Raw genomic sequence first — 26,021 nt, forward strand, 5'->3', positions numbered from 1 at the left:
TCTTTATTGCCCACAAGGGGCGAAACACAGGGGGGACAAACAAGAACAGACAAACAGATTAAGTCGATTATATCGACCCCAGTGTGTAACTGGTATTTATTTAATCGACCCCGAAAGGATGAAAGGCAAAGTTGACCTCGGTGGAATTTGAACTCAGAACGTAGCAGCAGACGAAATACCACTGAGCGTTTCGCCCGGCGTGCTAACGCTTCTGCCAGCTCACTGCTGAAGCACTTCTGGAGGCAAGTGCTGCAGAAAGGAGATAAGTTACCAAGAAGCTGAACCTATAACTAGGTTCTAGTTCCTGATAATAGATATTTTATTTTACTTATATTACTTATATTACTAATTATCTCAAAAAGACATGGTTGTCATAGATCCCATTTCTTTCTCCCTTAAATCAAAATAATCATCCATAAACAGGTGATAAACAATGAAATATTTGTCTGTATCAATTTACTTTACCAGAGAATAAGCAATTCATTAAAATTGATTGCTTTGTGATTTTTAGCCCCAGCCTATTCAAAGTACCTTGGATTGCAGAACGACCTGCTGTGCTTACCTTGGATCGTAGAGTGACCTGTTGTGCTTGAGGAGACCTATTGAATCAAGTACATCAACATCAATATCAATATCAAAATAAATATCAAATGGAAATTGTAGTTACGACACCTGTGCTGGCAGCACGTAAAAAGCACCATCCGAACGTGGCCGATGCCAGCGCTGCCTTGACTGGCTTCTGTGTTTGAAGAGACCTGCTGTGTTTGAGGAGACCTATTGAGTCAAGTTCATAAACACTCAAATAAATATCAAATGGAAATAGTAGTTGTGATACCTGTGCCGGTGGCACATAAAAAGCACCATCCGAATGTGGCCGATGCCAGCGCCACCTTGACTGGCTTCTGTGCCGGTGGTACGTAAAAAGCACCAACCGATTGTGGCTGCTGCCAGCCTTCCCTGGCACCTGTGCCAGTGGCATGTAAAAAGCACCCACTACACTCACGGAGTGGTTGGCATTAGGAAGGGCATCCAGCTGTAGAAACACTGCCAGATCAGACTGGAGCCTGGTGCAGCCTCCTGGCTTCCCAGACCCCGGTCGAATCGTCCAACCCATGCTAGCACGGAAAATGGATGTTAAACGATGATGATGAGGATGAATGTCTCATAAAACTTCAAACAAATTCCTTTCCACCTGCTTCAATTAATTGCAACTATAGATCTTTTTTAATATCTGTGTCATAAAATCTATTTAATTCTGCTCTGCTGTTTCTTGCTAGAGTATATGAACAATTTATCAGCTTATCTGCACGTGCTAAAGTTTGATGAAAGCTAATTTCCATATGAGCCTTTACCAGGATGTAATGTTTTGGTTCCTATTATTGTTATATCTGATAGTTATACTACTTTGTATTGTATAGATTAGTTGTTGGAAACAGGAGTGATTTTTAAATGAGTAGAGATAAGTGTCCTTATCAGTTTTTTCTCTTTCCTTTTTACTTTGTACTTTTACACTTGCTGGCTCTAGAGCAAGCGGCAGTTCCCATGCCTCCACGGGCCCTCCTATACCATTGAGATTGATGCCACTAATGTTTTGCTAGATGAAATTCCAGATTGTCAGTGTAGGGATTAGTATGAAACCTGGCAGAGTTGGACTCAATGTGGGTGATGAGAGGAGAAAAAATAAGGTAGTAGAGATGGCATGAGCCTAGCCAGTACTGGCAGAAAAGACAGAGATGAAACAGTGTGTCTGTGGACCAGAAGATCGAGTGTGTGTGTGAGTTACTTATGTCAATCTACCAGGCAGCTCTTTTCTGGATGTGATTTAGGTTATCTGCACTCAGCTGTAGAAATGAGTTGCAATGTCACTGGTGCCAAGCTGTATTGGTCTTTGCCCTCCTTTTGGACAACATTGGTGGCATTGAGAGGGGAAACTGAAATGCATGGGTGACTGCTGGTTTTTCACAAACAACCTTGCCCAGGCTTGTGCCACAGAGAAGAACTTTCTGGGTGCAATCCCATGGTCATTTGTGACTGAAGGGGTTTTTTATGCATGTAGCAGCAGCACCATCTCAGATATGTGGGCAATACTCCATTGTGAGCCACACTTGAATTCAAAGAAGACTTGCTCATTCTGCTGCTACATGCACATACATTCTAAACTATTCCCAAAAATACCATTTGACTGATTGACAAAGATTCATTCACCATTATTCTATATAGTAGCAATGCTAGAATGTCTACTACCTGGGGCAGCCTTTGAATTTGTCCTCACCTCCAACACTGGGCCCCTCAGGCCTATACATATCTGTGCAACAAACCCAAAAGAAGAGTGTTGCCCAGGGAAGACTGCACCCTTTGTCCCAAACTCCCAGCTATGCTTCTGATGCTATAACTACTGGCATTTCTTGTACAACTAGTGCAATAGCCTCTGATTCTGTCATCTAGCAGTTTGTGCACCACTTCTACCCTGGCCCATTTCACGTATCTTTCTCTCTTCCTCTCATCATTGTTGCTGTGTTTCTCTCACTAGAGCCTACACTAAATACTTTCACCAGATAAACATACCTAGAGTTGCAATTCTGAATTTCCTTCTCTATCTTGTTGATATTGTGTAACACCAGTTGTCTGTCTTTACATTCTGAGTTCAAATTCTGCCAAGGCTGACTTGGCCTTTCATTCTTTCAGTGTCGATGAAATAAGTACCAGTTGATATAACTTACTTACCCTTGCCCCTGAAATTGCTGGCCTTGTACCAAAATTTGAAACCAATGTTGCCAACCCCAAGTCAACTCACACTATATGCATTCCATCCATGACCATCCTATTTTTTAGGAGTACTTAAGATGTTATATATTATCCAATATGTACTTTCCTTATTTAACATGGTGAAGTGTGAGTTAAGAAGAAATTTGGCTGCTATTTTCAGTAGGTTCAGTGACCATGTATAGACTCCTCTATTGATTCAATCCAGCACATATCTTTCTTAGAGGTATAAACCACTACAACTTCAAACTGAACATTGGCCAGATTACCAGTCTGGGATGACCTACAAAGGTCATAGATTCCAGTCCCCACCACAAACATGTTTTATGCTGACTAATCAATAATTAGAGAAAAACGGAAAAAGAACAAAAAATGTAACATGTGTCACAAGTGTTGACCTAACAAATCAGGAACTGAATCTCGAAAACACCCAGCTGCTTAATATCCTGTTGTTACAAGCAAACAGGGGAAGCATTTACATGGTTGTCTAGCCTGCAAGAAGTAGAAGGCAAGTCTTCCTCAAACTACAACTTAAAAAGGAAAGAGGTCCATTGGATAATGCAATAGGGGAGTGCTCCTGCTCCTCTTCCTCCTACTTGGTTCTTTTTAGGTAGATTTTACTACACTTCTTGAGTCCAAGTTCATTCTGATATCAGCACTAAAACAGTGGACTGTGGTCACCAAGAAACTCACTTGTGTCTCAACCTTGCCATACAGTTTCAGATCATCTATGAAGAAGAGGTGGTTGATTGTTTGGGATTTTCCCTTTAGTTGGTACCTCAGTTTCATTTTTCTAAGTGCCAAGGTCAGGGTTGTCATGCAGCGAACAAAAAGCAACAGAAATAAGCTAACACCCTGGAAAATCCCTCTTCTGTTAGCCAAGGTGCCCAAGCTTTTTCTGTAAGATGTCAGTTCAGTTTTCCACCCCCTCATACTTCTCTTCAGGAAACACGTTACATTCCTCACAATTCCAGCACTCAATGATCCATGAATGTAGAATTCCATCATAAGCTTTGTGATATTATTATTATTATTATTATTATTATTATCATTATTATTATTATTATTACTATTTACTTTTAATCTGCATGTTTGTTACAATCACTCACTGAGCCACACTCAGTGTCCTAGGGCGAGTGAAGGATAAGAGATGTTACAGTATGACTGAAAGCTTGCAGAAGACTAGTAACAGGGGCAGTAGTGAAATATTTCATATAATACAACATACATTTAAATTGATAGGGTCTTTCTAAGGATGTGGGCAACACTTGTCAGCACAATCTTTTGGATTTCTCTGAGACATGATTCTCTTGGGATATTATCTAGATGTTTCTGCATCCCTTTCTTATCATACTAAGGGCACCCACAGTAACAAGAATAGTTCTCACTTTAAGATGCTACATCCTTTATACTTCAATTTCCAGGCCCTTAGATTTATTTAATTTGTCAAATTCCTTTACAGATATATTTTTATCAGTGGGAACGCTTACACCTATTAGTCTACAAGTATTTTCTTCTCAGTCTTTAATGACTATGTCTGGTCAATTAGCCTTGGTCTTTCTATCAATAATAATGTCAATGTGAATCCCACAAACAATAGCGACAAATGCAGAATATGTGGTGAGAAGGGTGAAATGGCATGGCACATCATTAGTGAATGCTTGAAATTGGCACAACACGAATACAAAAGATATCATAATAATGTGGCAAGAATGATCCATTGGGAGCTCTGTAGAAATAATAATAATGATAATAATAATATCATCATCATCATCATCATCATCATCATCATATTATTATTATTATTATTATTATTATTATCATTATCATCATCATCATCATCATTATTATTATTATTATTATTATTATTATTATTATTATTATTATTATTATTATTATGTTTTTTTGAACACTGGGGTCAATGTAATCAACTTAATCTCTCCCCCAAATTTGCTGGCCTTGTGCCAAAATTTGAAACCATTACTACTACTACTACTACTACTACCATTACCACCACCACCACCACCACTACTACTACTACTACTACTACTACTACCACCACCACCACCACCACCACCACCACCACCACACCACCACTGCCACCGCCGCCACCACCACCACCACCACCACCACCACCACCACCACCACCACCACCACCACCACCACTACTACTACTACTACTACTACTACTACTACTACTATCATTATTTCCTTTTTTTTATTTTTGAACATTGACAATGTATTGTCAGCTATATATAACATATGTCTCCCAAATCATCTTAATTGTCATCTTTTTGTTGTACTTTGTTTACAACATTTAGAATATTTAGCAAGTATGTTATTACATATGCATACGGCATTCTAAAGTTATTCTAAGGTGTTTGCATTTTAAATAGTAACAGCTAAAAATACTTCCCTCCTGCTTTCAACCATGTACTCTTAACCAGCATGTGTGCTTTCTTGGTCTTTTACTCCCCTCAGAGAATTCCCTGAATATAACTGCTACTTTTTAAGCCTTTAGTTGGTAATAGAGTGAGTGAATGTGTGTGTGTGTGTGTGTGTGTGTGTGTGTGTGTGTGTGTGTGTGTGTGTGTGTGGTGTGTGTGTGTGTGTGTGTGTGTCTGTGTGTGTGTGTGGTGTGTGTGTGTGTGTGTGTGCACACGTGCATTTGTAAATAGATGTAGATGCAAGATGGTTGTATATTCTTTTGTTCTTTTACTTGTTTCAGTCATTTGACTGAGGCCATGCTGGAGCAACACCTTAGAAAGTTTTTAATCAAAGAAATCGACCCCAGGACTTAAGCCTAGTACTTATTCTATTGGTCTTTTTTGCTGAGCTGTTAGGTTACGGGGATGTAAACACATCAACATCAGTTGTCAAGTGATGACGGGAGGACAAACACAGACACAAAGACACACACAAATACATAGACATACATACATATATATATATATATTATATATATATATATATTATATATATATATATATATGTATACACACACACACACATATATATATATATAATAGCACACACACATATTTATAAAACACACACACACACACACACACACACACACACACACACACACATACACAATGGGCTTCTTTTAGTTTCTGTCTACCAAATCCACTCACAAGGCTTTGGTTGGCTTGAGGCTATAACAGAAGACACTTGCCTCAGCTGTCACACAGTGGGACCGAACCCAGAACCATGTGGTTGTGAAGCAAGTTTCTTACCATGCAGCCTCACCTATAAAAATAATTTTCTAATTATTTGTATGCACACATGTAATCACTTATTATTTATATGCACATATTTTAATATTTGTTTACTCACATTTGAAATTAATCCATCTCAAGTACATGGAAAGTTGTCATTTACTAGAATATATAACGATGGTAGAGCTAGTTTAGTTTCTCACAAGGTTTTTAAGTTTTGATACTGTTGGACTCAACTTTGCTTGTTATTCACCTAAATTCAATCAATTAGTACCAGAAACGCAAATGGATTAATTAAATTATATTATGTTGCCATACACGGTCGTGGTAGTAAGCTTACCTCCCAACCACATGGTTTGGGGTTCAGTCCCACTGCATGATACCTTGAGTAAATGTCTTTTAATGTAGCCTCAGGTCAACCAAAGCCTTGTGAGTGGATTTATTAGATGAAAACTGAAAGAAGCCTGTCCTATATATGTATATGTCCCCTACTTTACTCCTATACTTAGCGGTCATTTGAATAGCTCTTTTGTCTTAATAACGGTCAATCACACAGTGATTTCCCTTTGTATAATGGTCATTTTTCATAGCATTTTTCCGATGTCCGGATAGCTGAAGAGATGGCGGCGTAGATTTCCACCTCGGCATCCGAAACTCGGAGTTTTATCATGGCTACCAAATAATTGTCACATATTACATTTACAGATAAATTCCTCTATTTACATAATATCGAGGTCTCTTTCTTTCTTTTGTTGTCTTACCGTTTTTATCAATATGTATATATATATGTGTGTGTGTGTGTGTGTGTATGTTTGTTCCCCTCCTCCCACCGCTTGACAACCAGTGCTGGTGTGTTTACATCCCCATAACTTAGTGGTTTGGTAAAAGAGACAGATAGAATAAAAACCAGGTTTTAAAAAATAAGTGCTGAGATTGATACATTCAACTAAATATTCTGTCCAGTAATACATAAAATAATTGTCCTTATGAGGAAATCTAGTTATACAATCTATTTTATTTTTTTATTCTTATTAAAAATTCCGTGGTAAATAAAATGCTACCACAACTATTGTTTGTAGGATTCACATTGACATACTAAGTTAATATCAAATTCATTTGGGATAGCCTTAGCCAGCTACCAACCAAAGTTTTGAAGAACCTAGCCCGAAATATAAGCTCATTGCCCTTTCTTCTGTTGTTGTTATTGATGTTATTTATCTTGTTACTGCTATTGTTGTTGTTGTTGTTGTTGTTATTGTCATTGTCCTTTTTATTATTGCTGCTGCTGTTGTCATTATTGGTGCTGATAGTTTGTTGCTGTTAATGTTTATTGATGGTGAAAGTATTTTTGTTATTGTTGTTGAGGGCTTGATTCTATTGTTAGTAACATTGATTTCTGATACAAGTACAAAATCTTAAATTGGCAAGATGGATGCAATTGACAAAACTGGTGATAGTCCGCGATTGATACTTTGCCTTATTGATCCTAGAAAGATGAAAAGCAAAGTTGGCTTCAATGGGATTTGATTTTGAAAAATAGAGCCATAACTAAATACCACAAGGCATTTTTTTCTGATGCATCAATGATTCTGTCAATCCAGTAAAATGATTGGCTTATGTTTTAGTGGTTGATATTAGTATTGTTAGTAAGGTGATGAGCTGGCAGAATTGTTGGGACACTGTGGAAAATGCTTAACAAGCATTTCATCCATCTTTATGTTCTGTGTTCAAATTCTACCAATGTTGATTTTTTGCCTTTCATCCTTTCAGAGTTGATAAAATAAGTACCAGTTGAGTTCTGGGGTTGATGTAATCAAGTTATTCTTCTTCCAAAATTGCTAGCCTTGTGCCTAAATTTGAATCTGCTAGTAAAGTAGCAAGCTGGTAGAATATTTGGTGCACTGGGCAAAATGCTTAGCAGCATTTTGTCTGTCTTTATATTCTGAATTCAAATGCTGCTGGGGTTGATTTTGCCTTTTACCCTTTTGAGGCCAATAAAATAAGTACCAGTAGAGTAGCCCCTTTCCTGAAATTGTTGGCCTTGTGCCAAAACTTGAAACCTTTATTAGTATAGCTCATTTGGTGTTGCTATTGTTGCTGTTGTTGCTAGTGTTGCTGGTGCTACTGTTATTGCATTTAGTTTCATTGTTGAATTTCAAATCAGGTTTGATTGATCAGATTAATGATCAAAATTGTTTGAGTCATGACTGTCATGCCATCACTCAGACATAGTGTATCTATGATTTTGATATTCAATGTGACTTTTCTTTTTATGATGGTAGGCTGTGATATGAGAGGGGCTACTTAACTGCTATTTTTCTCAGAATAAACAACTCTGTACAACAGGATGAAATTTCACCAGCATTCATATTTAAACCCACCTGCTGAAGTTTCTAAAACTCCTAATGAAAATATAATAAAGTTTAAGCCTTAATATCCAAACAGTAATTTGATATTACTGTATACCTATGAATTTGTGAAATTAAAAAGTCATTATTTTTCTCAGAGCAAATATACCTACCACCCTGCCACAAATTTGCAATTCTACTTGATACTAACAGATTTCCTCACCCCTGATGTAGAGGTTTCCTTTTTTGCTCATTGTCAATTAATTCTACTGTTGCTGTTGGTGGTGGTTTGATGATCATAAAACATTGAAGATGAAGAAAAGAGAACTACCTACTCATACCAAGAGTAATCCTATACATAGAACCAATATATAACAATAACAGAGAAGTGTTAACAAGGCAACAGAGAAGGCTTTTATGTACATTACTGGTGCAGAAAAAGATGGTACTGCTGGTGGTAGTGGTGGTGGTGGTGGTGGTGGGGTAATGATGTTAAGGGGTAAGATAAAAGATGATAGGAAAGATTAAATAACAATACTTTCTTTCTAGTGGCTATTGTGTTGTTGATGTTGTTGTTTTTTAATCCAAGGTCAGCTCATATTCAACAAACTTGATTGGCTGTGTGGTAAGTAGCTTGCTAACCAACCACACGGTTGCGGGTTCAGTCCCACTGCGTAGCATCTTGGGCAAGTGTCTTCTGCTATAGCCCCGGGCCGACCAATGCCTTGTGAGTGGATTTGATAGACGGAAACTGAAAGAAGCCTGTCGTATATATGTATATATATGTGTATGCGTGTGTCTGTGTTTGTCCCCCTAGCATTGCTTGACAACCGATGCTGGTGTGTTTAGGTCCCCGTCACTTAGCAGTTCGGCAAAAAGAGACCGATAGAATAAGTACTAAAAGGTGGTGCTCCAGCATGGCCGCAGTCAAATGACTGAAACAAGTAAAAGAGTAAAAGAGAGAGTAGACATTCACTCTAAACTTCTTGTGTTTTGTGGGGCATGTAAGGCTAAATACTTTAGCAAGTTCTTTTCTTATGTTAAAATAGCAAAGTATGTTTTGGGAATCTGGGGTCTATGGCATAGCTTGTTAGACTATGGAGTGGCACCTAGAAAGTCCCTTTCTAAGGTGCAAGCCTGGGCAAAGCATATTTTTTTATGGAAGACCAGCTGTTGCCCATCTATGTAAGCCCCCACTCTCTATGTACTGATGTTATCCAAGACAAAAGCAAGCATGAACCAATTTAGCACTAGTGTTGTTACAAGCATTGATGCCAGAATGCGAAAAATATTTCAAAGTACATTGACCAGTGCTATAGTGCTATAACAGTTCTACTCAGCTACTATCCAGGACTGGATTTGAAGGAATTTAATTACTATTTCTAGTAAGTCAAATTAGTGACTAAAGCTGCCTCAAATTTAGTATATTTTGTAGATTTAATAGAATGACATTTATAATAAGGAAAGTTAAAATATATCTATCAAATAACAACAATAAATAGCTATAAATAATGTCAAATGCATATAGCTATAAATAGATAAATGTATAAATATAGATGAAAACAAATACCTATAGGGTGAACGTATATCTGTCATTTACATAAAATATATTAAAAGACATGGCTATAAATAGATATATCTATAAATAGGTATAGTTATAAATAGATAGTTAAAATATAGTTATCACAGATATATCCTCCTACTTCTCTTTTCCCTCCTCTTCTCCCTCCTCCTCCTCCTCCTCCACATCATCACCACCACTACCACCACCACCATAATATTTATGTCTGCTTTGCTATTCTTGCATGGGTTGGACAAATCCTCTCCAACACAGTATCTCATCACTTGCACTCATTGCTTTCCTTTGTCCTCTCCTTTGCCAGGTTCAGCATCCGGAAGTCAGCCCTCCCCACACTACCTCTTTCTATACCCTTATCTTCCTTGGTCTTTCCTTTCCATTGGTTCCTTCCGCATGAATCTCCTGTAACCTTTTCACATACTTGTCATTATTATATATAGATTTAGATAAATATAACTGTAAATAGATAGTTAAAATATATTCATAGAAATAAAAAGTTAGTTAATATATATATTCTATCAAAAATATAGACCTATAAATAAATATAGATATAAACAGATAATTAATTTGTCGATTAATCAATAGTCTTTTTTTTAATTTTATTTTTCTTCTTTCATATTAAAACCAATCTATGTGTTGAAAAAAATAACTATCACAAAAAAAGGTTGACAATATGTAATTTTGTTCTTTGCTGTTCTTGATAGTGTCTAACCCTTTAGCCATGAGTGAATTGATCTTTGATCAAAAGCCTTTCGGTTACTGCCATACTTTTTTTTCTTTCATTAAGCACAGTGAATTCAGGATCACTTTATTTACGGTGCCTTTTGTTTCTTTGATTTTTTTTCAAGCAGGTTAGTGTATCATTAGAGGGATATTTAGCTGCTATTTCTCATATGCTAGGCAACTATGTAGAGGTTCCTTTTAGAGGTTTTCAAATAAGATACAGGTGCAAGCCTGGCAATACTACTACTAGAGCTGCTACTTCAATAATTATGCATGAACCTGTTAGAATGCATGTTAGACTACTATGAGACTACTCACTATCTACTCTGTTGACACCCCCCACTCCAAGGATAAAAGCAGTAGTTAACCTTAGTGAATAATTCTAATAGAGTAAAGCTTTTAAATATCATCTATAAATTAGACCATAGCTATTAATTATTAAATTATCTTGTAAACATATTTAAGCAACATGAGTAAGTGGTAAGATAGTTGTGTGATTAAGGTGTTTGACATATTGTATAAGAGGTCACAATAGGCTTCTTCACGTATTGTGTTTTACCTCATAGGCAAGATATATATATATATATATATATATATATATATATCTTTATTAGCTATAGTCTACCTTGTTGAAAATAGTTGTTGTGCTAACTTTAGAACTGAGTAGTTATGAAAAAACATCTATCTATTGTTTAAAAACGTTTTAAACAATTCTTATGTACGCATCTAAAATTCATAATTTCAACAAAAATTGTTGTAAATATCGAAAAAGGAATAAACATGATACTGAACATAAAGTAGTTCTTTTGATTGATTTATTTATTTATAGGTTTAATTATTTTCTATTACCTTTTGTTAACAATAGAGTTGTTGGTTACAAGTTTTCAATGGGTTGGACACCGGTTCACTGCATTCATGCTGGTGAGAGTGACTTAGGATTGTCAGTGCAACTCAGGCAGAACAAATATCATAAAAGGTCCTGTTTCAATGCACCGGTTTATCGATCTTTCTTTAACGCTGTGTACAACTTTCTGTAAGATATACCAGCAAAAATTATACATTTCAATACAAACTTATATGTGTACTTATGTATATATATATATATATATATGTACATGTATATGTATATGCATGTGTATGTTTATACACTCTGAAAAATGGTTGGCGTTAGGTAAGGCATCAAATTCTAGAAATGAAGCCAAAAATGAAGGACTTGAATAAAATGCTATCTCCTCTGCTATTTAGGCAAGCGGTACTCCCAAATATGGCTGACTATGGATATGGCAACCAAACCAACCCATGCTCCATAGAAAGTGGGCATAACATGTTGATGATGACAATAATGATGATGATGAATAATGATACTGACGATGATGATGTTGATGACAATGATGATAGTGATGATTAAGCTACTTGTGAAAACAATAGGTGAGAGAAAGATGTATATGAATAATGGATATCCTGGGCGAAAGGGAGTGAGGGTTGGCAGCATGGACAGGGCAATGGCATGGGTTGGACGGTTGGATGGGTTGGAAGGCTGCACCAGGCTCCAATCTGATCTGGCAGTTTCTACAGCTGGATGCCCTTCCTAATGCATAGAGAGAGAGAAATTTGTGCTCATATAATATGGATACATATACATCATCATCATCATCATCATCATCATCATCATCATCATCATTTAACGTCCGCTTTCCATGCTAGCATGGGTTGACGGTTCAACTGGTGTCTGGGGAGCCCGAAGGCTGCACCAGGCCAGTCAGATCTGGCAGTGTTTCTACAGCTGGATGCCCTTCCTAACGCCAACCACTCCGAGAGTGTAGTGGGTGATTTTATGTGCCACCGACACAGGTGCCAGACGAGGCTGGCTAACGGCCACGCTCGGATGGTGTTTTTATGTGCCACCGACACAGGTGCCAGACAAGGCTGGCAGACGACCACGCTCGGATGGTGTTTTTTATGTGCCACCGACACAGGTGCCAGACGAGACTGGCAAACGGCCACGCTCGGATGGTGTTTTTATGTGCCACCGACACAGGTGCCAGACAAGGCTGGCAGACGACCACGCTCGGATGGTGTTTTTATGTGCCACCGACACAGGTGCCAGACAAGGCTAGCAGACGACCACGCTCGGATGGTGTTTTTTTTTATGTGCCACCGACACAGGTGCCAGATGAGGCTGGCGAATGGCCACGCTCGGATGGTGTTTTTATGTGCCACCGACACAGGTGTCAGACGAGGCTGGCGAACGGCCACGCTCGGATGGTGTTTTTATGTGCCCCCGACACAGGTGCCAGACAAGGCTAGCAGACGACCACGCTCGGATGGTGTTTTTTTTTTTTTTTTTTTTTATTTTTATGTGCCACCGACACAGGAGCCAGATTAGGCTGGCGATCGGCCACGATTGGATGGTGATTGTTACGTGCCCACAGCATGGAGGCCAGTCGGTGCGGTACTGGCTACGCCCACGTTCGGATGGTATTCTTGTGTGCCACCGGCACTGGTACCACAAAGATACAAATTCCATTGATGTTCATCTATTTTGATTTTGTTTGATTTTCACTTGCCTCAACAGGTCTTCACAAGTGTCACAAGAGGGAAGGTATGCACAGGTGGACTGACTACGTCCTAGGTAGGGGCCACGGGTTATGGCCTGACTAGTCTTGCCGGGTCTTCTCACGCACAGCATACTTCCATAGGTCTCGGTCTCTAGTCATTTCCTTGGTGAGACCTAAAGTTCGTAGGTCGTGCTTCACCACTTCGTCCCAGGTTTTCCTGGGTCTACCTCTTCCACAGGTTCCCTCAACTGCTAGGGTGTAGCACTTTTGCACACAACTATCTTCAGCCATTCTCGTCATATGACCATACCAGCGCAGCCGTCTCTCTTGCACACCACAACTGACGCTTCTTAGGTTCAACTTTTCTCTCAAGGTACTTACACTCTGACGATTATGAACACTGACATTACACATCCATCGGAGCATACTGGCTTCATTTCTTGCGAGCTTACGCATATCCTCAGCAGTCACGGCCCATATTTCACTACCATGTAGCATGGCTGTACGTACACATGCATCATAAAGTCTGCCTTTTACTCTGAGCGAGAGGCCTTTTGTCACCAGCAGGGGTAAGAGCTCCCTAAACTTTGCCCAGGCTATTCTTACTCTAGCAGTTACACTTTCAGCACACCCACCCCCGCTACTAACTTGGTCTCCAAGGTAGCGGAAGCTATCAACTACTTCTAGTTTGTCTCCCTGGAACGTGGTAGAAGTTGGTCTCTGCCCATTTCCAGTGTTTATTTCTCCTGAGCATCTGCCACATACGAAAACTATCTTCCCAGTTAGCCTACCTTTGACATTGCTGCACCTCTTATGTGTCCATAGCTTACACTTGGTGCACCTTATAGAATTTCTACCTACACCTTTTCTACAGATCGAGCAGGGCCATCTACCTGAAGTCGTTTGTGGTTGGTCCACCTTCCTACTTATTAGGACTTCGGTTTTGGCTAGGTTGATTCTAAGGCCCTTCGACTCTAATCCTTGTTTCCACACCTGAAACTTCTCCTCCAGTTCTGATAGTGACTCAGCAATTAGAGCAAGGTCATCAGCATATAGGAGCTCCCAGGGGCATCCTGTCTTAAATTCTTCCGTTATTGCCTGGAGGACTATGATAAATAGGAGGGGGCTGAGGACTGAACCTTGGTGGATCCCAACCTCTACCCGGAATTCTTCACTGTACTCGTTGCCAACCCTCACCTTACTAGCTGCGTCTCTGTACATGGCTCGCACAGCTCTCACTAACCATTCATCTATCCCTAGTTTCCTCATTGACCACCAGATAAGGGATCGGGGGACCCTGTCAAAGGCTTTCTCTAAGTCAACAAAAGCCAGGTACAAGGGCTTACCTTTGGCTAGGTATTTCTCCTGCAGCTGTCTTACCAGGAATATAGCATCAGTAGTACTTTTCCCTGGCACGAACCCAAACTGCATATCATCTAAGCTAACTCTCTCTCTAATTAACTGGGCTATAACCCTCTCCGTAACCTTCATTACCTGATCCAACAGCTTGATGCCCCTGTAGTTATTTGCATACATGCATATATATATATATATATATATATATATATATATGTATGTGTGTGGGTTATATATATATATATAATATATATATATATATGATGATGATGATGATGATGATATATATATATATATATATAATATATATATATATATATATGTTTGTGTGTGTATATATGTACATACACACTCATATACAATTATATTCTTGTGAAAACATATGTAGGATTTTTGTATTAAAGAATAGAGTTCAAAAAAATAAACTTGCCTACCAAAGCTCAAATCTTTTCAAAAAATTTTGTATATTCTTATATCATATTTTCACAACACTGACTAATAACCATAGAAAACCATGCACATACATGTATACATGCATGCACAGACACACACATACAAATACACCAATGATTCTCTAATTTTTTATGCATATTTGATTTTCAGTATACTTTTATCTATAATACATAAATGCAGATGAATAAATATATGCACAAAAACACAATTTCTCTCTCTCTCTTTCTCTCTCTCTCTCACTCTCAAACATTAAAATAAACATGTAATGTAATATTGTAATGCTTTTATAGATATGCACTAAGGTATATATATTATAATACACACACATATATTGTTGATGAGAAAATACAACATCTGCAAATTTTTTAAAATAAAAATATGTTCATTTTGTTAAAATCAAATCATTTATTGAACGGTGATTTAAAAAAAATAAATACAACATAAGTTTATTTAAAATCAAAATTCATAAATCAATTCTTCTGGTATATTTATTTTGTAAGTTTTTAATCCTTTTAATTGTACATCCAGAAAGCTGTAAATTGCACCATTCTTCCTGTTTTACCACACAGAGATTTCTTGACTTTTAGAAGTTCTTGAATTTAGCTCAGTTTTAATGATCTGCATCAATTTTCAATTGTGTTCAGATCTGGAGAAAATTCAGACCAAAAGAAGGATTCTTTCTTTGATAATCTGAGAGAAATATTTTAACTGATTTTGTGAAATCAACAGGAATCTCATAATCTGCATTGCCAATGAGGAATGGTGAGCAAGCTGTTGTATGAAGAAAAGAAGAAATGTTATATGGAATTTCTTGAAATATTATGGCATTTTCTTTACAAAGAATGAGTGGTTGAAAGCTTTCAATATTGAAACAGTCCTTACTATTATCATGCCACTACCTCTAAATTTCCTTCCCTTTAGTCAGCAAATTTCATTATATATTCTTAGATGTCTGTAACAGAAAAAGGGGAAATATCTGGGAGGAGAGGAAAATATCCAAGTGAAGGGACAACATTGAAGTATTTGAAGATAATTGCAAAAAGAAAGAGAAATGAAACACTGTAAAAAAAATTGGTTTGGGGAGAAATCATCTGATCATAAAAATGAAATTATAAGAAACGAAAATGTCTATTGCTATTTTCTTATATTTTGTGGGGAGTGGGGATTAAGGATTTTGAAGTAGTTCTAGTTTTTGATAATATCTTCTTTTTGTCGGAGATATGTGTGTGGGTATAACTGTATAAATTGTTATGAATATGCATGCTGGAATGGAAAAAGGACAACTACCACTTTAGATGTTTCCTATGTCAATTTATAAATTGCCCCACCAATGTGGATTGAGTCAAAATTATGATTATTGTTGTTTAGCTCAAGGGTAGTCCTGAGGGAACAGTAAGATCTGTGATGGGGGGCATTCCAGCATTGCTAGCTTTAGATGAAGAGAGCCCTGGGTTTATTTCACATGTGAGGTGCTCTCTGAAAGGCCTATCATAAAGCCAAAATTAAAGTACACCTTGGCCAGAGGACCTTAGATTTTGAGGCCCTAGATTTCAGACTACCAAGCCTATAGATAAATCTGGTACTGTGTTCTAACCATGACCACTTCATCTATTATTTCAGACAGTGTATTAAGAACAATGTGATTTAATAGGTCCTTCTCTTTTTAAGATAGTTCAGTGTGATCTAAGTACAATTCTAGTGTAATTTTCTAACAAATAAAGCAACCACATAGGTCTCATGTCATAGCAGTCCTTATTAGACAAACCTGTAATCAAAGGCATTCCAGCTGTAACCACCTTGACATTTTAGGGATATGTCTAGAACTACATTACTCAATATGCCCTTCTCTTATTTAAGATTGTAACATCTGATTTGAGAGTGATTTGGCTATTATTTCTTGCAGGTTGAGCAATTAATGAGTCCCTATATTTGATGAACACATTTAAATCTAATTAATATTAGTATTGCTATTAATTTACTGATATAAACAAGAGGAGTACCTTATGGCACATTATAATTTGTGCAACCTGAGACTTAAATATGTGATGTTTATTTTTATATTTACTGTGAAATGTCTTGCTGATTATTTTCTTAGGTTTGTATTACATTAAAATTATAATAATTATTTGTAATGAAAGCTAATTAAAATAAAATTAACTTACCACAGATATATATATATATATATATATATATATATATATTTAATGGAGACAATAAAGGTTTCTAAATGTGGTTGTTGACCTGAAATCTCTCTAAAATTACACCCAAGTGCCCTAGAGATCATATTGGATAATGTTGCCTTGGTGCATTGAGCCAGGATAAAGCTTGGTTGGTCACTATTGGGATGTCTTTGATCATTCGTTTACTCAGTTAGGTCTGATTTGAGACTAAGCAACAACAGCAAGAGTTAAATTTAACCCTTTAAAGTTCAGATTATTCTATCAAACGTAATGTTTATTAATTTACATTGATTTGAATTAATCATGAATTAGCCCATATCTTCAAGATTTTGATGATGCAATTATTTAATGTAGAATAACATTGTGGGTAGGTGTGAGAGCCTGGATCTGATCAGTTTCAACATAAGACAGATGGAATATTTTGGCCGGATATGGCTGGTTTAAATACTAAAGGGTTAAAGCATTTTAAAATAAATCTACACTCAAGGATATATGACATAATTTCTAGGTGTAGGCATGATTGTATGGTTAAGAAGCATGCTTTTCAGTTGAGTGTTTTCAGGTTCAGTCCCACTGTGCTGCACCTTGGGCCATCCAATGCCTTGCAAGTGAACTTAGTAGACAGAAACTGTGTAGAAGCCCATTGTATACATATGTTTGTGTGTGTATGTTTATGTGTGTGTGTACATGTGTCTTTGTGTCTGTTTTTGTTTCTCCCTTCACAACCACTTGACAACCAGTGTTAGTTTGTTTATGTCCCTGTGACATAGCAATTTGGCAAAATAGATTTTAAAAAAAACAAGGACTAGGGTTAATCTTTAATCTATCCAACTAAAACCCTTCAAGGTTGTGCCCCAATATGGCTGCAGTTCAATGGCTTAAATAAGTAACAGATAAAAGATAAATATTTCTATTGGTCCCTTTTCTCTCTTTTCATTTCTTATTGATGACACTAAAGTGAAATTTTCATGTTATGGCTATTACATTTCAGAAAGCAAAAAAAAAAAAAGATCTTTAAAGAGAATCCATTGACAAGTAATTTAATCCTTTAGCATTTAAACCAGCCATATCTTGCCCAAATATTCTACTTGTTTTATGTTCAAACTGGCCAGATCTGGCCTCTCACACCTACCCGGCAATGTCATTCTAAAACTAAACAATCACATCTTTGAAATTTCTAAGCTACAGGATAATACGTGATCAGTTCAAAACAATATGAATAAATTAGTATTGCACATGGTTCTGCAGTTAGAGTGTTGGGTTCACAATCATGAGGTAGTGAGTTTGATTCCTAGACTGGGCTGTGCATTGTGTTCTTGAGCAAGACACTGTATTTCACATTGCTCCAGTTCACTCAGCTGTAGAAATGAGTTGTGACATCACTGGTGTCAAATTGTATCAATCTTTCCCATATCAGTGGCATATAGAGAGGTGGCTGGTATGCATGGGCGACTGCTGGTCTTCCATAAACAATCTTGCCTGGACTTATACCTTGGAGAGTAACTTCCTAGGTGCAATCCCATGGTCATTCATGACTGAAGGAGGATCTTTACCTTTACATATATATATATATAAATATATATTTTTACTAGCATTAAAGACCCGTCGTTGCCGGGTCATAGTGCTAGTGCATGTATATATGTGTATATATATGTGTACATATTACATGTACATCTATATATATATACATCTACACATAAAATACAAAATACAAAGTTATATCTTGATATCGCTAGTGATAACAATACTCAAAATATATAACAGACTGGAATTGTTAGCCCGTCTCTTGTAATTTCGATCAATTATATCTTGTCCTCCCTCTTGTATAGAAATGTGGCTACAATCCAGCCAACCTCTACTTCTGGGGTGGGGGTACATTTTAAATTTTTTTCTGGGACGTCCTACATCCCAGATATAAAGGTAAAAATAAAATATTTCCACGTTGCAAGTTCAAGTCGAGTACTCCCTTGCACGCTCCGTTGACTCGAACCTTGCTTCTATTGTGGCGAATTCTATTGTGGCGCCTCTGGTTAGATATAGTCCTTTATGTATAATAGTCCATCTGGACTATTCCATTTCTGCATGCTAATTTTATTTTTAATTTATTCCCATTCGTGTGAAACCACTTATTCAAGTTCAAATCATTGATGCAATTTTATACCAATTGCTATTTTTACTTTTGTTATGTTACTTCAGTTTGATTTTAATTATTACTTACAACATATATTTTAATTGTTATTATTATTTTTATTGTTAAAGTGAAAGTATCTGACATAAAATAGAGAAACGTTTTTGTTTCACTTTTAACATGTAATACTGAAATAGTGGAGAAGATATGATATTGCTATGGGCTCGCTCTAGGCAAGAAGTTGAACATTTTTTTTGCCCATGAAACTACATGTGTAAAATTTGAATGTTGCTATTTTTACTTTTGTTATGTTACTTCAGTTTGATTTTAATTATTACTTACTACATATAATTCAATGACATTATTAACTTCAAGAGCTAAGATTGGTGAATTAGCTTGTGGCTGTAGAGTTGCAAGTATATCTTCTTATTGGCTATGTTAGTCTCAGGGTAACATGGTATATTCACTGCTCTACTAGATGGTAGAAGTATGGGACATTCATTTATCCATTGATTTGTGATTTAATCAAATAATGTGGGAAATATATTGTGCATTGACAGGGTGAATGTACATGTGAGTATATTTGAGGGAGAATTTAACTAAATTTGAATAAGACTTTTTACAAATATTTTTTTGTGTATAGTTTGCATCTGTGAAAAGTGATCCACTTAGTAGGTAGTAAGCTGGCATTTTGTATTTGAGTGACTATTGCAGGTCTACCACTTTATATTTGACAGAGTAATCTGAATGCTAAATAGTTAAATTGCTACTGCCTGCTGTTGTTACTGTTTAGCTCCTGGTCAGTCCTGTTGTAGTAGACCTGTGGCCAAAGACTTTCCAGACATAATCTTGGCTTTTCATACATTCAACATTACATTAAACAACAGCCATTTCTTTTTAAGATGCTAGTGTGTAATCTGAGGGAGATTTGGTTGCTATTTCTAGCAGGTTCAGTGACAGTGCAAAGAAATTCTCCACTGTAGGCAACACTGAGTAAAATATATGAGTAATTTACTCCCAATGGCAATTAGTCAAGAGAAAGAACAAGGAACACTTAGCTATTTGAGGTTTCGCCATTAAATATAGCCTAATACCCAATGAACTTTTATTGAAATATTTTCACTTCATGTTGCTATTTTCTTTTGACAAATTTCATTTCTGGTTTTATATTCCACATATTTGTATTCGTTATTTGGGTAATTGATATTAATTTTATGCTCTAATTAATATTCTTGTTCTTAATAAATCTTTTGCTAGTTCAATTGAAGAACAATTAGCGAAGGAATTTATTTATTTATTTTTTTATTTTTTATTGGTTTGGAATGGAGTAAAAGTAATGTGCTCATAGATTTTGCAGGCCCTCTGAGACGAGATCAATGCATTTGATGTTTCTCTCTAACAGTTGCAAGTTGACAGCTTCAAGAAAAATATATGCAGGGACAGAATTCTAAAGGAGTGATGTTTGGTGAAGAGAGGACTTATCACAAGGAGTGGTAGGGTGGTTGGGTATTCAAAATAGTTACACACACACGTGCATATATATATATCATGAGCAGTATATACATTCACATACACACACACACACACACACACACGTGCGTGTGTATGTGTGTGAGTATGTAAAACATGCTAACATGGAAAAACAAATGGAAAACTGTGAAAGAATGAATATACACATAAGTTTTACATGTACTTTTCTATGCTTGTATGGGTTGGATGAAATTTGTTGAGGCAGATTTTTCTTCAGCCATATGCCCTACTTGTCACGAGCCTCAGCTGTTTCCAAGCAAAGTAACATTTCCCCATGATCGGATATGTTTTTATGGAAGATTGGAAGCGAAGGACACATATTGTATGGCAGTGACACTCATTTACAGCCATCACACTGTGTCAGTGCAAGGCAACAGTAACATACACATGCATGCATTCATACATACATTCATACATATATACATACATATATACGCACACATGCACAAGCATGACTGTGGTTAGAAGCTTGCTCCCCAACCACATGGTTCTGGGTTCGGTCCCACTGTGTGCCACCTTAGGCAAGTGTCTTCTACTATAGCCTCAGGCCAACCAAAGCTTTGTGAGTGGATTTGGTAGATGGAAACTGAAAAGAAGACTGTTGTAATATATATATATATCAGGTCATCCCATAAGTTCTGTCCAAATTTTGAATAAAGAAAACAAGTGATCAAATGTTATATTTAATTGAAATTTAATCATCAATGTACTTTCCCTGATTATCTACGACTTCCTTCCATCTATTTACAAGTTTTTTAATCCCATCAATGTAAAACTCTTTTGGTTTCAAAGTGAAGAACTCTGAAATGTCAGTTTCGACCTCCTCCTGGCTTGTGAATGTTATGTTCCCCCAAATGATTCTGTAAACTATGAAACAAATGAGCAAGGTTGGGAGAATAAGGTAGATGAGGAATTTTTTCCCAACCAAGCTCTTCGATCTTCTGTGATGTGATTTTGCAGTGTGGGGTTGCGCATTGTCCTGATGAAACAAATGGCAAACCCAGCTGGTCACTCCATATATATATATATATATATATATATATATATATATATATACAGTGAGCTTTAGGACTGAACCCAGAACCTTATGGCTGGAAGCAAACTTATTACCACACACACCTTTCTTTCTCTGAATTTGTATTGATCAATGTCCATTGCTTTCTTAAAGCAAATCATTAATGGTAACTGTTGAATACATCTATTGCCTATGGATATATCTTGGGTCTGCTTGCTCTCTGCAGTAGACCTGATATGTTGAACTACCAGGAATCATTATAAACATTAGTATGTTAGTTTACTTATCAGCACACTTGTATATATGGATGCACATATGCATAGCGCAGCATTAGGCAGAGAGCTTAATGTGAGATTTGAGATTTGTTTGAGTCTTTGAATTCCTATTATTTCTACAAATTCCTCTATACCACTTATTTGGAGTGCTTATAACAGATAACTCACAACATGGAGATGATGCATATGGATTTCACACTAAAGGATATTTCCATCCTGCAATGTGATGAATGAACTAAGATCCTTTTATATGCAGGCTTATATGGAAGGCATACCATTTTGATAAAAGAACTCCAAACAAACCAAAGGAGAAGGGACAAAAGAGAAGCAACGAAAGGAAAGACGAATACATACATACATGCATACATACATACATACAAAATGTGCGTATATATGTGTGTATGTGTGTATATATGTGTATGCATATGTGTGTATATATTCTTATATTATTATATATATATGTTTATATTTACATATAATTCCCCGTTCCAAATTCCTCATCATAGTCACTGCTTTTTCTATTGATACAAAAGATACTAAAGCTAGTAAAAACATTAATTTTAAGATTTAATCTTTTATTAAAAAAGGAAGAAGGCTTTCAAAATCATTAAAGGCAACTGATGTAAGATTATGGGATAAAGATTATAAATAGGAATCAAAACTGTGATGTGGTTTCAAGTAACCAAATGCTTATCTCTCATTATAATTTCAGAATTTGTCAAATTAATTTGAAGAAAGTATTACATAACCATCCTGACTGAAATGAAATATCTCTGTAGACATGTGATGTTATGAAAACAGTGACTAACATACATACTTGCTGACTATTTTTAATATATTTAGCTTTCAATATATATATATTTATGTATGTATGTATGTATGTATGTATGTATGTATGTATGTATGTATGTATGTATGTATGTATGTATGTATGTATGTACATATATATATATATATATATTTATACTCACACACATACATGCATATATATATAAATATATAAATATATATATATATATATGTATTGATAAAAGGGTAAGATATATATATGTATGTGTATATATATATACATATATATGATAGTATATATATATATATATATATATATATATATATATATATATATATCAAAAGCATTCTCCACTACTACCACCACCACCCTCCACCCCACACTACAACCCCCGTCACCTCTACAACCACCACTACCACCCGCTCTGTCACTGCTACTCTTCTCTCAAAGGTTTTGTGTAGTATTTTTCTAGATTAGTATGGGAAAAGCTGCAAACTTCAACAGCACATCTTATTGAAATCTGGAATGAGAATTTGGTTGAACTTCCTCCTCAAGAATTACTTACTAAACTAATTACTTGGATCAGCACTTTTGTTTCTAAGTTTTCTTCTACTAAAGTATGTGTAGACTGTGTACTAACTGTCCCCCACCTTATCAAATTAGGCGTTCTTCAAGGATCTATCAACACTTTGACATTTTTGCTTTCCATGTCAATGACTTGCTACCTCCTCCTTCTCCCCCTCCTCCTCCCTTCATCCTCCTAGTCGTCGTCATCATCATCATCATCTCTCACATTGAAATATCCATCTCAGTTAATTATGTCAGTCCCCATTCCTTTGTTTTTGTTTAATCATCAAAATCTTTTAATTACAATTTAAACATCTCCTTACATTAATTAGAGATCAAGACTTAAATCACATTCTGTAGTGAAGTTTTGATAACCCTGGAACATTTAATAATACAAAAATTTAAACACTGTTCTTGTCCTGTACATGCAATCACTTTGCCAACATTCATTAACATTCTAATAAGTGAGCTTCAGTATTGGTGTTTGACCTGCTAGAAATAACAGTGAAATGTCTTTCAAATTACACACCACCCCTTAAGAATAGGACATATTGGATCATATGGCCTAGGGTAACTGTTTCTGAAGATATATTTATATAAAGAAAAAGAGCAAGATTATTCATGATTTGAATAACTTACTAAGGCCAATTTGGGTCGGAACGGTGTTATCCCACTACTTCTTCATCACGATCATCATCATTGTCATTATCATCACTTTATGTCTGTTTTCCATGTTGGTATGGGTTGGACAATTTGACAGGAGCTGGTGACCCAGAAGACTGTACTAGGCTTCATCTGTTTTGGCTTGGTTTTTACAGCTGGATACCCTTCCTAATGCCAACCACCTTATGAAGTAGACTGAGTGATTTTATGTGGCACCAGCACTGGCAAAATCTATTTTGACCTAGTTTTTATAGCTGGATACCCTTCATAACGGCAACCACTTTACAGAGTGGCTTGGGTGCTTTTTATACAGCATCAGCACCAGTGAAATCTGCTTAGGCACAGTTTTACACTGGATGCCCTTCAAAACACCAACCACTTTACTGTGTGGACTGGATGCTTTTCATGTGGTACCAGCTGCAGTCACTTAGTTACTCACAAGACAATGCAAATGCAAAGTATAAAATTGAAAATGTCATTATGACTACTGGAGGGAAACTAGTGTCAATATTCCTATAAACCAAGGCGGGGAAATGGCAGAATCTTTAGCACACCGGGGGAAATGCTTAGCTGCACTTTGTCCATCTTCTGGTTCTGAGTTCAAATTCCACCAAGGTCGACTTTGCCTTTCATCCTTTCAGGGTTGATCCAGTTGAGTACTGGGATTGATATAATCGACTTACTCCCTCCCTGAAATTGCTGGCCTTGTGCCAAAATTTGAAATCAATATTCCTATGAACCAAATGATATGAAAATGATTCTTCAAATGAAGATATTTTATTTTCTTGTATCTAGAGAAGATATTTGATTTGTTTAATTGATTTTCTGATACAGTTGTTGTTTAGCTACAAATCAATACTGATCAAACAGACCTTTGATCAAAATCATCCAGCTATTACCAACTTTTCTTGAGGTATACAGTACCTCAAACTACATTATTTGTCCTTTTATATATTTTTTAACAGTAATACGCTGTAACTTAAGGGGGATATGGTTGCTATATCTAGCAGGTTGAATAAACATACAGAGGCTCACTCATTAACTCAAAATTCCCTTACTGGTGTTGGTGTGAGTTCCCTGTTGGCTTGTCTTGTTTTAGTAAAAGTAAGACATAGATCAGTGAAGGAAAAAATTAGATATATGAGAACTGTTTTCAGTAACCATTACAAATAACACTAGATAAAGAATTTTCTACATGATTTGGTAACTATGCTAAAACAGACAGAAGAGCTTGTAGTCCTTTTGCCTGATGGCTTCTGTCTAACCAGACAACCCATGCCAGCATGGAAAGTGGATAGTAAATGATGTTGATGATGGTAATTATGGTAATTTTAAGAAATTATAATATAAAGATCAAATATTTAGAATTTAATGTAATTTGAAAAATGCTTGTGCTGAATTTTACTGAAGACCAAAGAAAGTAACTTAACCAGTACCATTCAGTAATAGAACTTGATTATAATTTATAATTTTTCTTATAAATAAACTTGATCCTTTTTTGATTTATGCTTGTTACTTTAGGAATGTGTTTAGTTAAAAGTTTATTTTCATATGGCAGAAAACCAGGCCAGAGCTGCATGCAAAAACTAATTTTATTAAGGAATATACTTTTTTAATTTTTTTAATTTCTCTTCATACATATAAGGTTTCTGGATTTCTTTCACATAATGGATTCTTTTGGAACACGCACGCATGCATACACACACACTCACACACATACATTCACACATGTATATATTACAAAGCTAGAATTGTTTAAATAAAGCAGGCTTCATTTTACAGACGCTTTTCTTTGTAAGAAGAAAATATTTTTATTTTCAAGTCTATTTGAAAAACAATTCAAAGAAGGGGAATATAAAATTCTATTGTTAA

The 26,021-nt window shown here is 36.3% G+C and overlaps 2 protein-coding genes across 5 annotated transcripts in view; one reads left to right on the forward strand and one right to left on the reverse strand.

Annotated features, from left to right (window-relative positions):
• LOC115211517 (supervillin) overlaps window positions 1–26,021 on the forward strand; it is a 273,144-nt gene that overhangs the window by 20,313 nt on the left and 226,810 nt on the right. The window lies entirely within an intron of this gene.
• LOC118764967 overlaps window positions 15,634–26,021 on the reverse strand; it is a 115,527-nt gene continuing 105,139 nt past the window's right edge. For 2 of the 3 annotated variants that reach the window (XR_005000837.1, XR_005000843.1), the window contains 2 exons: window positions 15,884–15,953; window positions 15,634–15,772 (listed from right to left, as the gene is read on the reverse strand). Coding sequence is in view for 1 of the 3 variants with exons in the window: in XM_036506234.1 (XP_036362127.1) it covers window positions 15,659–15,772 (114 nt within the window). In the remaining 2 variants the exon portion in view is untranslated. The remainder of the gene's footprint in view (window positions 15,773–15,883; window positions 15,954–26,021) is intronic. The other variant, XM_036506234.1, reaches the window with a different exon arrangement.

The sequence above is a fragment of the Octopus sinensis genome, linkage group LG1 (genome assembly GCF_006345805.1).
Source record: "Octopus sinensis linkage group LG1, ASM634580v1, whole genome shotgun sequence".
Taxonomy (NCBI): domain Eukaryota; kingdom Metazoa; phylum Mollusca; class Cephalopoda; order Octopoda; family Octopodidae; genus Octopus; species Octopus sinensis.